General features: G+C 37.7%; 1 protein-coding gene across 17 annotated transcripts in view; it reads right to left on the bottom strand.

Annotated features, from left to right (window-relative positions):
• Positions 1-15,601, bottom strand: part of TRIP12 (thyroid hormone receptor interactor 12) — a 147,392-nt gene that overhangs the window by 15,776 nt on the left and 116,015 nt on the right. For 11 of the 17 annotated variants that reach the window (XM_060301748.2, XM_030880116.3, XM_030880998.3 and 8 more), the window contains 13 exons: positions 14,811-14,911; positions 14,413-14,587; positions 13,124-13,265; positions 12,074-12,265; positions 10,640-10,791; positions 8,987-9,159; positions 8,524-8,597; positions 8,243-8,442; positions 7,471-7,598; positions 5,759-5,910; positions 4,518-4,660; positions 3,046-3,202; positions 1,638-1,736 (listed from right to left, as the gene is read on the bottom strand). In XM_060301748.2, coding sequence (XP_060157731.1) covers positions 1,638-1,736; positions 3,046-3,202; positions 4,518-4,660; positions 5,759-5,910; positions 7,471-7,598; positions 8,243-8,442; positions 8,524-8,597; positions 8,987-9,159; positions 10,640-10,791; positions 12,074-12,265; positions 13,124-13,265; positions 14,413-14,587; positions 14,811-14,911 — 1,888 coding nt within the window. The remainder of the gene's footprint in view (positions 1-1,637; positions 1,737-3,045; positions 3,203-4,517; positions 4,661-5,758; positions 5,911-7,470; positions 7,599-8,242; positions 8,443-8,523; positions 8,598-8,986; positions 9,160-10,639; positions 10,792-12,073; positions 12,266-13,123; positions 13,266-14,412; positions 14,588-14,810; positions 14,912-15,601) is intronic. The other 6 variants (XM_030880566.3, XM_030880652.3, XM_070045890.1 and 3 more) reach the window with 1 other exon arrangement.

The following is a 15,601-nucleotide window of genomic DNA, read 5'->3' as shown; positions in this document are numbered from 1 at the left end:
ACCCAGTGCGCCACAACTACTGAGCCTGTGTGCCACACCTACTGAAGCCTGCACGCCTTAGAGCCTGTGCTCAGCAACAAGAGATGCTACCGCAATGAGAAGCCCGCGCACCGCAGTGAAGAGTAGCCCCCGCTCACCGCAACTGGAGAGAGCCCGCGCGCTGCAACAAAGACCCAATGCAGCTAAAAAAAAACAAACAAAAAAAAAACAAACTCAAAACAGATCGTAGGCCTAAATATAAGAGCTAAAATATACAACTCCTAACAAAACAAATAAGAAAAAATGTTTGAGAACACGGTTTAATGGAAATTTTCTTGGGATACAAAAAGCATAAACCAGAAAGGGAAAAAATTGATAAACTGGATTTCATCAAAATTAACAACTTCTGCTCTTTCAAAGATACTTCATCAGGAAATGAAAAGATAAACAACAGGCTGAAAGAAAATATTTGCAAAACACTTATCTCATAAAGGACTTGTATGCAGAATGTATAAAGAACTCCTAAAAGCTCTGATAAAACAAAACCCAAGGAAAAAGTGGGCAGAATTCCTGGACACTTCCTCCAAAGAAGATAAGAAATGAAAAGATAGTATCATTAATCATCAGTGAAATGCAAATTGTAACTACAGTAAATCCACTAGAATAACTAAAATTAAAAAGACTGGCAATAACCAAGTTTTGGTAAGCATGTGAAATAACTGAAATTCACATACTACATTACTGGTGGGAAGGAAAAATGGGGCAGTTACTCTGGGAAACGGTTTGGTGTTTCATATAAAGTCAAAACATACCTTACCAAAAGACTCAGCCATTCAACCCTGAAGTATTTTGTATTTTACCCAAGAGAAATGAAAACATATGTCTACACGACGACTTGTACACAAATGTTCACAGCAGCATTACTCATAAGAGTTAAGAAAGTGGAAACACCTCAAATGTGCATCAACTGATGGTTAGGTAAACATATGATGGTATGTCCACGTAATGGACTATTACTATTATTCAGCAATAAAAGGAAACAAACTGATACACGCAACAACATGAATTAGCATTACACTAAGTGAAAGCAGAGTAACACAAATGGCTACGTACTATATGACTCCATTTATTATGATACTGTACAAAGACAAAACTGGAGGGACAGAATACAGATCAATGGTTGCCAGGGATTGGGGATGAAGGCTGGGGACTGACTGCAAAACGGTCTAAGACAACTTTCTGTGGTGATGGGATTTTTTCTTTATCTTGATGTGGTTGTGGTTATAGACTGTATACATTTGTCAACACTCAGAAATGTGTATCTTAAAAGTGTGCATTTATGATATAAGAGTTGTAAATAGACCTGATTTTTTTAAAAACGCAGTTCAAACATTTTGAAAGTTATGTTTAAAGCCTTTCACTTTATCAACCTAAAGATTACACCAACACTTGCTCTAATGCCAGGAAAAAAAAAACCCTTTTATTATGCAATTTAACCTCGAAAAATGGAGAACTTAGAACAAATGATTCAAGAGAAAACAGAGTACATCTCAAGTTTTGAGATAAATTTCCCAATCGTCTTTTAGAATTTCACAGGACCAAGAAACTCTAGGGACATCTTATCAAGAGCACAAGTCAACACAGCCTCATAAGCTCACCTCATTTTCATACTGAATTTCTAACATGGCCCGTGAGCTGCCGAGATCCTGCATCACAGACTCTGCTTGTTTCAGCAGCTCCTCTCTGTTCACAGTACGCTGCAAAGAAAAGTACAAATGTGAGGAAACTTTGATAAACAGGTGGCATTTCTCTCAGTGCAAAAAAAAAAAAATCAATTCAATCATTAAAAATTATTTCTTAAAAAAGAAGCACACCTCAGAAGAGGTTTTAAGACATAGCTGCAGTGCTATACACACTGACAGCATCCTGCTGTACGTGAAGAAAAGCTAGATGTGAGTGTAGTTATTAGCTTGAGCCCATGGCAAATTCAGAAAATTCAACTTGTTGAAGAAAGGATCTCTGTAACCTTCTCAAACATCAATGCAATTCAGGGCTGTGGCTCCATGAAATCTCGCTGTGTACATTTATAGTTTGGTGATGGAGAAATAGGTGTGGAGGTGACAGGTGAGCTGGAAACCTACTGGCTCTGACCAGCAGAGATCCTACAAGCACCACTGCAAATATCTATTAATGAGATGCAGGGGGATGAGAAAGGTCTTGATAGATTTCCAAATTCTACCTACACCTTGTTTATGGAATCCTAACGATACAAATAAAGATAGGATTTAAGAACAATGTTTTTTTGTTTTGCTTCTCATTCCTCCCACTCCCCCTTTTTAAGCCATTACTAATGGCTTCTGTGAGACTTTTGGAGATAGAAGTTTGTAGGAAGACAGACTTGAATAAGAATCCTCAGCAAGAAAAAGGATGATGAACAAAGAAGTCCTAAGTAAAAGGCAGTGCGGTGTGAGAAGTGCAGAACTAGTCTCAGATGTAAATGGCCCAGGGCTGTGTGGTTTAGAGTTATCACCATGCGGCCAGGATTAGAAGCACAAGAAGATGCAGTCAGCAATACAAGGCTGACGGGTATAGAGACATGAACTAGATCAAGGATTTTGTTTGTCTCTTCTAATTGGTGTGATTTGCTAAGACAATGATGTGGATTTGATTAATTCTACCTACTGCATAAAGGGATCAATTATAAAAGGGAGATATGGTTAGAGTTCTTAATTTAGAAAGGAAAGGAAGGAGGTCTCAGTGAAAGAAGAGAAGATTCTTCCTTGGCACAAGAGTTATGGAGAGTAAAAGAGAAAAACAACTGTAGAAATCATTACAGAAACCGGGGTGGGAGGGAAGGACTCTTACTGGAGGATAAAGAAGAATCCCAAGAGATCCCAAGAGACTGATAGGAAAATATGGCTAACACATATGATAAGAAGGTAAGCAAAGAAGATAACTGTGACTAAGATAAGCCTCTAAACCAATAGGGATAATTAGATGCATCACATTTCTAGTTTATCCATTATCAGTATGACTTATCTTTAAATATTTTCGGGAGAAACTTACTTTTTTTCTATCCAATCTAGGTGCAACTCTGCTATCTTGAGAATCAGACTGGTTGATTTCTGGGTTGGTATCAAGTAATCTTTGCATTGCTCGGTCCCGATCAAATGCAGTTACATAAAAAAGCATTTGCCGGGTATCAAAAGGGAAGAAAAACGGGCTGTAAAAAGATGCGATATAAATTTATTAACTGAATTAGAATCAGAAACCATTAAAAAACCCTGGCTTAGAAACAACTTTTGATATGATACAGATTAATAATTATAATGTAACCAATAAAAATGGTCTACTCAACTAATTTTGAAGAATTTTCATAATTCTTGCATGAAATTTCTAAGTGATCAAGTAATAATGCATTAAGTAGCCATTCACTATGAAATCTGAAATTCAACCATTAAAATCAAGTCCATCCAAGATCATCTTTAATCTCTCAATGACATTCAGTAAGCATAACATGACTAGTGAAGGCGAAATTTTAAAATATAATCACCACCTCACCAGGTTGCCAACCCATCCCATTCCACATAGACACAAGTAATGGTTTCACTAAGTTCATGATTTTCCTCTGGGCTTTGGCATTTGTTAAGTCACTCAAAACTGCCAAAAGGCAGCTGCTTATCTTTAAAGAATGAACTCTGCAGTACCAAGGCCCCGCTGCGTCTTGACATATGATTTTGGCAGTTCTTGACACAGAACCGTCCAGAGCACTTCCTATGATTATCTAAGCATCCAGCATCTATTCTGTACAATATGAGTAGCCATGCAAGGATGTGGGCAGTGTGACTAAAAATCTCCCATTTAAAAATTTTCATTTTAATTCATCTAAACGTAAATACAGGGCTTCCCTGGTGGCGCAGTGGTTGAGAGTCCGCCTGCCGATGCAGGGGACACAGGTTCGTGCCCCGGTCCGGGAAGATCCCACATGCCGCGGAGCGGCTGCGCCCGTGAGCCATGGCCGCTGAGCCTGTGCGTCCGGAGCCTGTGCTCCGCAACGGGAGAGGCCACAACAGTGAGAGGCCCGCGTACCGCAAAAACAAAAACAAACAAACAAAAAAAACAAATAAACGTAAATACAGCTACATGTGGCTGGTGGCTCCCGTATCCATCAGTGCAGTCCTACAGTCTCCAAGAATGTAGGTCTGGACCCAAACAGGCTCAGAGAGAGAATCAACCAAACTCCACCTCTGGTGTCCAATTTTATGATGGAAGAGGGCTGAATCTCCTCACTAAAAATCCTTGTGTACTTCCCTATTTCATACATAAAGATACTATCAAGTAGACCTAGTGCCGGCCCCAGCTCATCTAGCCTGTTTGGATGCTGAAGCTACACAATTAAGCAAGCTATGATCAAAAATCGCATTAACTAAACACATTTAAATAGGTTTGCTAAAGACTATGTTTTTGTAACAAGATATATAAAGATCAACACAATGATAACACCCCCAAGCCCACCACTACAGAAGTGATCGTCTTACCAGGTTTTTCCTAGTTCAGTAAGCCATGTTGGGATGTTTCCCGTCATGATTACTAAAGGATCCTGAAGCTGCCTATTTGCTTTTGCTGTCAACTTACTGTTAATAAATTCACTAGTTGGGATAATTTCCTTGCACACTGCATTCTGTAAATGTTAAAAAAAAAAAAAGTCTATTATGTAGTAAAACATTAGGATTATAGTCACCATCGTTTCCTTTATTCCCAAATACGCGTGCAGAGTGCCGAGATTTCCCCTGCTGGTTTCCAACATACAGCTTCCTGTTGGTATGTCCCAACCTGAATGACAGCTCTCACAACGTACAGCTGAGACAGCCCAACCCCCACGCACCACTGACATAGCGAACGCTTCATGCAGGGCCAGCTCCTTCACTCTTCCCTCCACTAGCGAAGTATCAAAGACAAGCATTCAACTTTCACTTGAATTTAATACACATCTTAAATAAATGAACTTTTAGCTAAAGGTACCTAAAGATTTTTTAACTAATAATGTTCAATTTTTATGTGGTAGCTTAATTTTATAAATTATAGCTAGAGAATATTTACAAGTCTGCCAAGAGAGCTAGGTCTGCCTAGAGAACTAAATTAAATGTATGTATATTTCATTATATTGCTCTTAAGACTACCGAGGTGGCAGTTTAATTCTTAAAAACAATAAAATAAAGCATAAATACTATTTTGCCTAGATGAATTTTTACCTAATGATGACACATTTGGGAGAATGCAGAATTTTTCTTGTTGATACAGCTTTTACAGTAAAATAGATTCATGTTTTTGGAGATTAAAACCAGCAAGTTGAACGTTAATATTTCTTAAGTGGTATGATTGTTCAGAGCATTCTATAGTATTTTGGGGAAATATCAGTTGCAAAGACTAAGAAACTACTTAATATCCATCTTGCCCTGTAAAAACCACTTGCTCAAGTTATCGTATAAATACTACCACTGAAATATAAATGCAAAAGAAAATCTGACCATATTTTTAAACTCAAAATAGGTGACTTTACTGTATGAAGTACACAGAGCTGCTTTACGCTTTGTTCTTACTAACATACTGGAAGAGTATCTTTCATACATGCTGGGCTAGGATCTGTGCTGTTCAGCTGAATCATTGTTTCTACTTCTAGTACAACAGGAAACTGATCAAGCACTAGACAGACACTAAGAAAAAACATGTAATGGACAACACATCAGGGAAAAGTTCGAAAGTAGACAACATTACTCACATCATACAAGTAATACCAGTATCGACTGATGGCATGTAAAACTCTTAAAAGAAGAATCACATCTAATGAAGGGTCTTCAAAAGTTATATTTTCAGGTGGTGTGGGTATGAGGTAAACTTCTAAAGGATTTGATACTGACGGGCACACTCCATCTAGAGGGCAAAAGATCAAAGTTTGATCAAAGTGTTGATCAAAGTTAGAAAGGCAGAGTCAACGAAGCCAGCATCATCTCAACATGCCTAAAAACAGTAACCACGAGTGGTTAAGATTTAACGCTCGGTATCTTACTAGTAGAGTACTGACAGCTTGAACAATTTTTTTCCCCTTTTTATCTTATAGATAAATCATCCAGGCTTAGGAAAATTTCACTTTCTCTCCCATACTCATACATTGTAAAGGAGAAAAACTGACTCCTTTGCATTCCTCCTTTATATCAGAAAAATAACTGACAGTAAAATGGCCAGAGAGGAGTAAAGAAAAGGTGTTTAAATTAAGTTCACTGTTACAGAAATTTCCTGGATTTTTTTATATCCGGTTTAAAATGGCCATGTAAGATAAACAAATACTCCCAAGTTATAAATCTGATAAAAATAAGATTTGGTTATTTAATCCAAGACTTAGGACATGATAGACTGTGATAGTTTCCAAGTAGGATCTGCAATTCCTTTATTCTTAGATCTCATAAAGTAATAGCATTAAAAAAAAAGAGAGATTGAAACTGTTGCCATTTACTTCTACCAAGCAAAGAAATTAAAAATCACAACACTATCTCTGCATAAAAGGGCAATTGTTTTAATACCAAAAACATAGAAAACAAATATCTCAAACACCCTTTTATATAGAAAAAACTGAGTTTTATGAAAAACAAAGTTGCTACAATGCCCTTACTTCTGTGGATCAGGGAAAATTTCATCAACAACACCAGTGTTTAGAAATCCCTGATAGGAGCTGGTCCCCAAGGACTGCAGCCTATTGGTAAGGCACTGTAACCATCTTATAAAAAAGAAAGGGAGAGGGGCTTCCCTGGTGGCGCAGTGGTTGAGAGTCCGCCTGCCGATGCAGGGGACACGGGTTCGTGCCCCGGTCTGGGAAGATCCCACATGCCGCAGAGCGGCTGGGCCCGTAAGCCATGGCTACTGAGCCTGCGCGTCCGGAGCCTGTGCTCCGTGGTGGGAGAGGCCACAGCAGTGAGAGGCCCGCGTATCGCAAAAAAAAAAAAAAAAAGAAAGAAAGAAAGGGAGGAAATGAGCAAAGTTAGACTGGAAGGAAATACTACAAAGGAAGGTAAGTCAATTGGGAGGTTTTACTACTTTCTGTAGTCATTTTATAACCTAGCAGAACTTTTTATTCCTTCTATAATTGGTGGATCACACTATTATAATGAATAACAATAAAAATTAAGGGTCAACCTGCCAATGTTCAGCCTCTTCTTTAGTGCATATGCTCTACTAATGAAATTTGTTTTTGTTTTCATAAAAACATGAATTCTTCATGGAAAGAATGGTAAGTTTTCCCACAAATTCTTTCAAGATAACTTTTCACCTTCTAGACATTAAAGTCAAGGGTTCAATTAAAAGCAGCCAAGCATTTGTAGTAATTCATATTTTTATAAATTATATTAAAAGATTTTACTACTAGATATAAATCACTCTGTCAAGACAGGAAGACTACTGCCCCATGGCGATCTCCTTGCCCCTCTAGACATCACTTACCGTTCCACAACTCATCGTGCTTTTTTGCATTTCTAGGGGAAGTTTTTGTTGGAGCTGTTTGGGCTCTTCCTCTTTTGCCACCAACACAATCTTTATTGCTTTCTTCATCCTCTCTCACGGGTTTGTACCTAAAGTAATAAGAGTATGTAAACCCAAAGTAGATTTTAAAATGGCAAATTATTCTGCAAGGCCAAAGTGCAAGCCACAGACACCACAGAGTTACCAGAACAACTCTCTGAGGGCTATCCTCTCTCTCCCTAGTTGTGGATTTGGAGAACTGCCAATGGGACTGCTTCCTAGAAAAGATCACCTAGGAGGGGCCACCTGAGAAACTCCAGGGGGTGGCTCTGAGAAGAATCACCCTGTTTAAATAAGTAGTAGACATTCACCAACAATGCAAGAAGCTGCATGCAAATGCGTCTAAGGGCTCAGAGATGCCGAACTTCGTACTACCTAAAGGAACATCATCTTACGGAGACATTTTTGCCTTATTTAAAGACTTGAAATGAAGCTACTAGAAAAGTAGGTGCAAATTATGATTATTTATTGCCCAAACACATTTTCAAGTAGACTTAATGAGGAAGCTAAATATACACACATACACACACATGCACACACACAAGATGGAACATTTGAAGTGGCTTTCAATAATAAAACATAGAATTTAGAGTCCCCTCTCTCCTTATGCAAGCCAGCCAGTAACAGGAATTCCAAAACACACAAACAGTATCAATGTTGATGAAAAACCAAACAAAATCATTTTCAGACTTGCCATATTGTATGAGTTTTCGTCCAAATACCAGCTCTTCCTAGAGGATTGCTCTCATCATCCGTGGACTCCCGTTCATCTTCGGCCTGTATACTGAACTGCCGTACGGCCTGATACACCGTCATGTTATACGGCAGCAAATGTTCTCCGATGTAAAACTGTAGCCTGTGTCGTACATTTCCTGAATTTAAGAATTGAGCAGCCTAAATAAAGCAAAACAAAAGCCATTGAAGCTACAGGCCCTGAACTTTACACATTAAAACTTGGTAAGAACAGCACCTTACCAGAGACTCGTCTATTTCCTCATCAGAGCCATCATCGTCACTGTCTTCATCATCTTCTCTTACTCTTCCATACCCTAAGGACCCAAGAAGTCTGTTAAACTCCTAGCAATTTCATGTGGCAAAGAAAAGCCTATATATACTGGTTAAACTAACATATTCCTAGAAAAACATGTATATTACATTTTGATCTACAAAGCAGAAAGATTAAGAAAACTGTCAGATACAAAATGTGATTTCTATTACATTCCACCAGGATAAAGTAACTCATCACCCAATCAACCAAGTAAGCAGTCAATCCCTACAAAATTTCTACATACTACATATAAAATAAATGATGAGTACAGAAGTTCCTGATGCTAGGTTTTGACAGAAGCAGCAATAGGGAAATAATTTATATATCCCTTAATATTAATTTCATCCCAAATGTACACATAAACACACAATATACATGTACAGAAAGTACCTCTAACTACAAGGTATCTCTCGATTGCTTGCACCAAAGCCAGAGGGTCAATCTTGACAGGTCCACCCTTCCACTGCTTCACATTTGCACAGTCTGGATGTCTTTGTAACTGGCATTTTAACTGATGTGTGTTGAAAAATTTTAAAGCCTGTGATCCTCTGTTGAGAGAAAAGCTCAAGATAATTTATGAAAAAAAAGTTATTCTATTATTTTCAAAACCAACATACACTAACTAAAATAAAAGCAAGATAATACAAACTCTGCATTTTTCTTGAGACACAAAGTAGCACTTACCAGTTATGTATATAGTAAAGCCAGCAATTCCAAGTTATTGGAAAAAACTTTTTATGATAAAATAAGAAATAAAAGAGGATGTGTACACATGCATATGAAAACGTTAAATCAACCTTCCATCTCTGTCCCACCATGAATCTATGTAAGCGGAAATACCTCACGATCAAGATTTAATTATTTCCGCAGGATAAAAATTCCTGAACCATTCGGGCATGCTCACTTCTGCAATATTTTGCCATTGCCTACTAAATCCTATTTATTTAAAAACAAACAACAAACCCTCTCATTTTTGCTTTCAAAGATTTCAGCTACAAAATTACTTTAAAAACTAACCTTTAAATTTTACTTTGCTATAGTCTTTTGAGTGAAGCAGTTTAATAGCTATACCAGTCTATACCTGGTAATGATATTCAACTGCTCATTTCTGAAAAGGTCTGGCAAGAGTAAGACGAGTTTAAAATGCAGTTATCTACAAGGTTCCATAACACATGCAAACAGGGGTGTGGGAAAGAATATTCCATTATATTGGTATATACATATGTAAACAGACATATTTTACACAAATTTAGATAAAAATGTAAAACACTATGGTTTTCTCAAATATATTTGAAAGTGTCCCTTTATTTCATAAAAATCTTCCAGGACAGTTTAATAATCAAAATTAAATACCACTCTCTACATTAAATTTCAAAGCAGAAAAAAATCTAGTCCACACTGATCACTTCATTATTCAATAATGCATACTGTTTTAATTCAGTCAGAATTTTAAATATCTTTAAAACACACCAGACTGTGTTTTTTAAACCCAAACTACTTTTTAAAATTTTCTAGGAAACTAGTCATAATATTCCAGGAAGCACGTAACATTCCGTAAGAACACAACAATGAACTTAATGAATTCTTTCTGCAGCACTTCATGAGTCCTGTAAAACTACTTTATTATGGAAAAAAAATAAACTTATTTGTTAAAGCCCATCAAAATGCAAAGTTTTTGCAAAACCACTTATAATGAAATCACATTATTGCACAGAAAGTAAACATTTTATTATCCATATCTACAAACTTCTTGGAGAAAAGCTTTATATATTAAAGTACATCAATTTAAGGAAAACTAAGCCTATTACAACTTTCCAGCACAAGTTGGTTTTATATTTTCAAAACATCATGTTTAAGATACGGGGTACGACTTTATGGATAAAAATTATTTGATTCACACTTTAGAATATTTAATTTCTGCGGTCCTTATACATGAATGTTCTTTGAGCAGACCAAGACGTCACTAGACCTCTTGCCACCTTACCTCAACAAAATAAAGCATAAAGTCCAATGGCAAGGGCACACCTAGGCAATGATCCTTACCTGCCTCCTGTGCCATTTCCACTCGGAAAGTCATGCACTTTGACTGGAAACTGTTCCATCTGGCTGAGGCAGTTGTTCATCTTGTGAACTAATGCCAACAAAGGTGCATTACCCACTGGTTCTACTCTTCCAATGGGCTCCTCTCCAGGAAGCTGAAGTTATAAATAAACCAATAGGTTAAGCAAGGCCTCATGAAAATGGAATGCTCAACAAGAAAATTTAATAGGCAGTTTTACAAGATCTAATCTACTGAACCTTTTTTGATGGATTTGGTTAGAACACTGTTTCCAAAGAAATTATTTCAATAAAGACATTCTTTCTGTACAGGCCCACAATCCCATATTCACAATTCCTAAGTCCAAAAGGCTTGAAAACACAACTCATTTAGTGGCAAAACCTGACTCAGACAGACACAAGGCCATTTGGAGTCTTTATTCAACCTTTATTTAGTAGGAATAGTCCTATGTTTTGCTGCAAAAATATTTAATGTGTACAAAGTACTGTTCAGAATCCACTGGGGATATATCAGGTAATACATGCTGTATATACTGTATGGTAGAACTCGTGAAACCCATCCAGCCCCAAGGAGTTTCAGATAAGAGATTACAGACCTGCACATAATTTTAAGCATGGTATAAAACTATATCCAATATTGCTACACATCTAATGATTCTCAAATAAACATCAATTCTGCTTTAGGTAGCTGCACAAGTTAAAATAATATAAGCAATGCCTGCAAACACTGAAAAGACATGGTGACACAGTTTCACACAGGAGACTTGTCCTTAGCCCTATTACACAGCTGAACCAGAGAATCTTCCCTAGGGATGCCTTCTCTTAAGCCATATGAACAAGCAGAGTGATGTTGAGTCAACAGTGTTCAGGTTACTCTCTTGCTCTCACTCACTGAGGGTGAAGGAACTGAAGCTGCTCTGTGGCTTCTGGTCTCATAATCCACATTATAAATGGTGATTAAGTACTCTTCAATGCAATTGTTAGTTCTGTGTTTTACATACAAAATAGAAATGTATATGTGTCTACTCTATCTTATGTCTATAGCTACACTATGTCTACTGTACTTCCCTTAAAAAAATATACTGCAAACTGCAATATGTTTAAAAACAGATATTGAGAATAAAATACATTCACAAGTGAGAGACTACTATTAATGGCTTGCCTGACAGAAAAACAAAGACTCAAGGTTCATCAACCACAGAACAGGCCCTTGCTTCAACTCACCATTTCGTTGTTTTATTATTTACCTGATGTATAAAAGACTAATGAATCCAACTGTGTATAATAAGCAAGCTAAATACTTTACCTCAATATCTTGACCAAAAACTACTCGAAATTACTACTGGGATGAAAATATACACACTAGCGAACAATGACGCTTGAAATAAGACACACAGGCATTATTATTAGATAACTTACCGGAGAAGAAAAAAATACATGAAGGAATCTCTTTAATCTGACCTCTCTGCTCACAGCATCCTTTTCGCTTTTAGATGTCAAATAAAGCAGCAGCTGCTTCACAAACCCACTGTGCTGGATCTCAAATGACGAAACATCTGACTCGGAGACTATGCTACGGATTTCTACAAGGCACTCAGCTCCGCCGTCCCCCTGCAAGAGTCGGAAACAGTATTTACTGATTTAGACAGCCTTTACTACATGCACAATTCACATTTCCCCAAAAGCAACTGGATACTTTCTTAACACCTTTAAAAAAGAAGGCAGGGGCAGGTGGTGCATTCTTGGTAGAGCTTTGAAAAATAACACCTTACCTACACACACATTCACAAAATGTTACTACTTCATGACAAAAAACCAGTATCCATACTAACATTAAAAAAAAAACAAAAACCTTCATATTCAACCAATGGAATTGTGTTAAAAAATAAAAAAAAGACAAAGGATGAGAATACGAATGGAGGAATGGAGCTACAATACCAAAATGAAAAGAGATATAACAAGAGTTCAAGGTATGGCTTTACATTAGTACATTTAAAGTATGAATGAAACAGACAACTTCTTGGAAAACATGTACTACGCATATTGCTCAAAGTATATCAAAAATGCAAACAGAGTCAAATGAAACACAAAAGGCTTAGTTATTACATCTCTATCCTCTCTGAGTACTCTCAGGCCACAGGTAAAGAGGGGTTAAGGAAGGTCTTCTCAATGCTAACACCTGTAGCTGAAGAGGACTGAGAGAAGAGATGTGCTTGAGGGACATTTCTAAAGTCTCTTCGTTTGTCAAGAAATAAGGGAGGTGAAGGAAAGAAAGTCAAAGACCAGATGTCTAGCCCATCTAATGATAAAATGATGCACGAAAAGTCAAGGGACAAGTTAAAGAAATGTCAGCAGCAAAGGTACATGTCTGGCTAAAAAGCTAGAGAGTCACCAAGGAAAAGAAGAGCAGGACGGAAGAGACGCCGGAAGAGACAGAAGTGAACCAGCCAGATGCACCAGTCACGGTACCTGGAGGTTGAGTTGTTCGGTTGCAGCACAAAGTCTCTGAAGGACATTCAATGCAGGGTTGCTTCCATCCATGTTCTCAGAACTGAAATAACGCTCTACAAATTTATGCGCCTGCTCTTTAATCCAACCTTTGATTTTTTCTCTGCCAGAAGGAAAAAGATATTAAAGTCTCAGTGTACACAGAAAGGATTTCAATTATAACTTCTGGTCAAAGGCAAATAGTTGCTACATTTAAAATCCTTTTTGGCCTATGCTTATAGACTAGTAAATTCAGATTCCACATTAACCCAATTAAGTTTCAGTTTGAAAGTGGGCTAAGATATACCTAGAGAAATGCACAGGTACTTAAAATACATTTCAGGTCATTACATGAAGACCAAAGAAACAGTTCTAACTTCTAGGGACTCTACAACCTAAGAGTTTCCTGAGTGTTCACCTGAAAGCAATTTTACATGACTGTTCTCTAAGGTACAGACATATCTGCACTGTCCTTTATTTATGTTCCCTGGAGAGCTGAAGTAAAGAACTATAGAAAAGAAACATCCACCTATTAGGTGCACAATTAGCTATGACAGCTGAGACCTCGCTGTTTAAATTACAAATTCTGATGGCTTCAGAAATCTATTTGCTTAATTATTTTTATTAACTTAAGTTCAGAACCACCAACCAACCAAAGCAATCAACCAAACAAAAAGAACTTCCTTGTTTTCCCAATGGAATTTGATTTTTTTAAATGTCTTATTTGCAGAAGCAGCACTCCTTGCTGGTATGTTACACCCAGAGCCAAAAGACAAAACAATCCATAGGATTTTAAAGAAATAATTTTTTAATGCCATAAACTGGTGTGAAATCATTGAGCTGACAGAATTCTAAGTTTCTAAAAAAGGGCTCTGCTCTAAGAGCCTTACCTTCCATTGTAAAGGGTAGAGGAGGGTTATCATAAAAGAGCGCGCACGTATGTGTACAAAAAATACGTCCGCTTTCTTTTTCTAGAACAGAACTACGGGACAGGTTCAATGGGAAACCTATTTGTTTGGCTCTGAACATACACAACGCCCAAGTAGACATGTTGAAAGGAATTTTAAAATGTGAGACTGGAATGCAGGACAAAGCCAGACACAGGGTTCAAGAATTGAGAATCGGCTCCATCCTTGAGCTATGCCACCACCTCTGAGCATAAATTAAAGATCTGTGTCCATGTTTCATCTCCATATAATAAATATGCTGACCGAAAAATGTGAAGTTTTTCTGACCTGAGAACAGAGGTGACACAGAACCCTCCACCTTACCTGTTATTGGATATGGTGTCCTTTGAGGCGGCCCTGGCAAGACCACTAACTCCCGCAGCTCGGGCCGGTTCAATGTTGTTGCTGTGAGACTGTGCGCTTAACCTTCCCCACGTTTTTGGATTCAAGCTTGCCAGGAAAGAAGATTTAGGTGACTGCGTAGTGGTGGGGCTTTTAGCTATGAAAAGAGAATGATGATTAAATCATTTCAGTGCAATCGATGAAAACCAACTGAAATTTAAGATTCCCACTCTTAATAAATTAGCTAAAAGAACTAACAACACTGGGAATTCAGGAAACTCAGGCATGCTTCAAAGCTATCAGCAATTTTAATGAAGTATGTATCCTTAACTGCTACCACCTTTCCCTTTACTGCCTCACAGTTTCATCACAAAAATTACCTTGATTGTCTACTTTGTCATCATCTCTTGGAGGTGAATACTTTGGCCTTCTCGATCCTCGTTTTGGCAGTCGTTTTCTCTTTAGAACATCACTTAATCGACTGTCACATGGGAAAACATGGGATAAGTTTAGCACTTACCATGATTTAGTATCATCACTCATTTAAAAGCAAGCTAAAATGGCAGAATATTGTTATAACAGGGTATTTTTCATTTAGTGATTATTTAATGCCAACTCTGCACCAATGTTCTAGAAGTGTACAAGACACAGAAAATGATTAGTTCAGAAAATAGCTAGCTATTTGACTATACTGAACTACTAAAAAGAAAACCAGGGACTTCCCTGGTGGTGCAGTGGTTAAGAATCCACCTGCCAATGCAGGGGACACGGGTTTGAGCCCTAGTCCGGGAAGATCCCACATGCCGTGGAGCAACTAAGCCCGTGAGCCACAACTACTGAAGCCCGCGCGCCTAGAGCCCGAGCTCTGCAACAAGAGAAGCCACCGCAACGAGAAGCCCACGTGCCACACTGAAGAGTAGCCCCCGCTCGCCGCAACTAGAGAATGCCGGCGCACAGCAACGAAGACCCAATGCTACCAAATATAAAGAAATAAAGAAATTAATTAATTAATTAATTTAAAAAAAGAAAACCAAATAGAATATCTCATTAATCCTGTGTTAAACTCCAATATTAAATGCAGTACATACATAAAGCACAGGAAACAAATATGCAATGCATAAACTAGAAAAAGAATATGTTAAATTTGGGTACCTTATTTCTTCCCTAACCT

The sequence above is a fragment of the Globicephala melas genome, chromosome 7, assembly GCF_963455315.2.
Source record: "Globicephala melas chromosome 7, mGloMel1.2, whole genome shotgun sequence".
Classification (NCBI taxonomy): domain Eukaryota; kingdom Metazoa; phylum Chordata; class Mammalia; order Artiodactyla; family Delphinidae; genus Globicephala; species Globicephala melas.
Note: the sequence above shows the minus strand (reverse complement) of the source record. Positions and strands in the feature narration are given on the sequence as shown.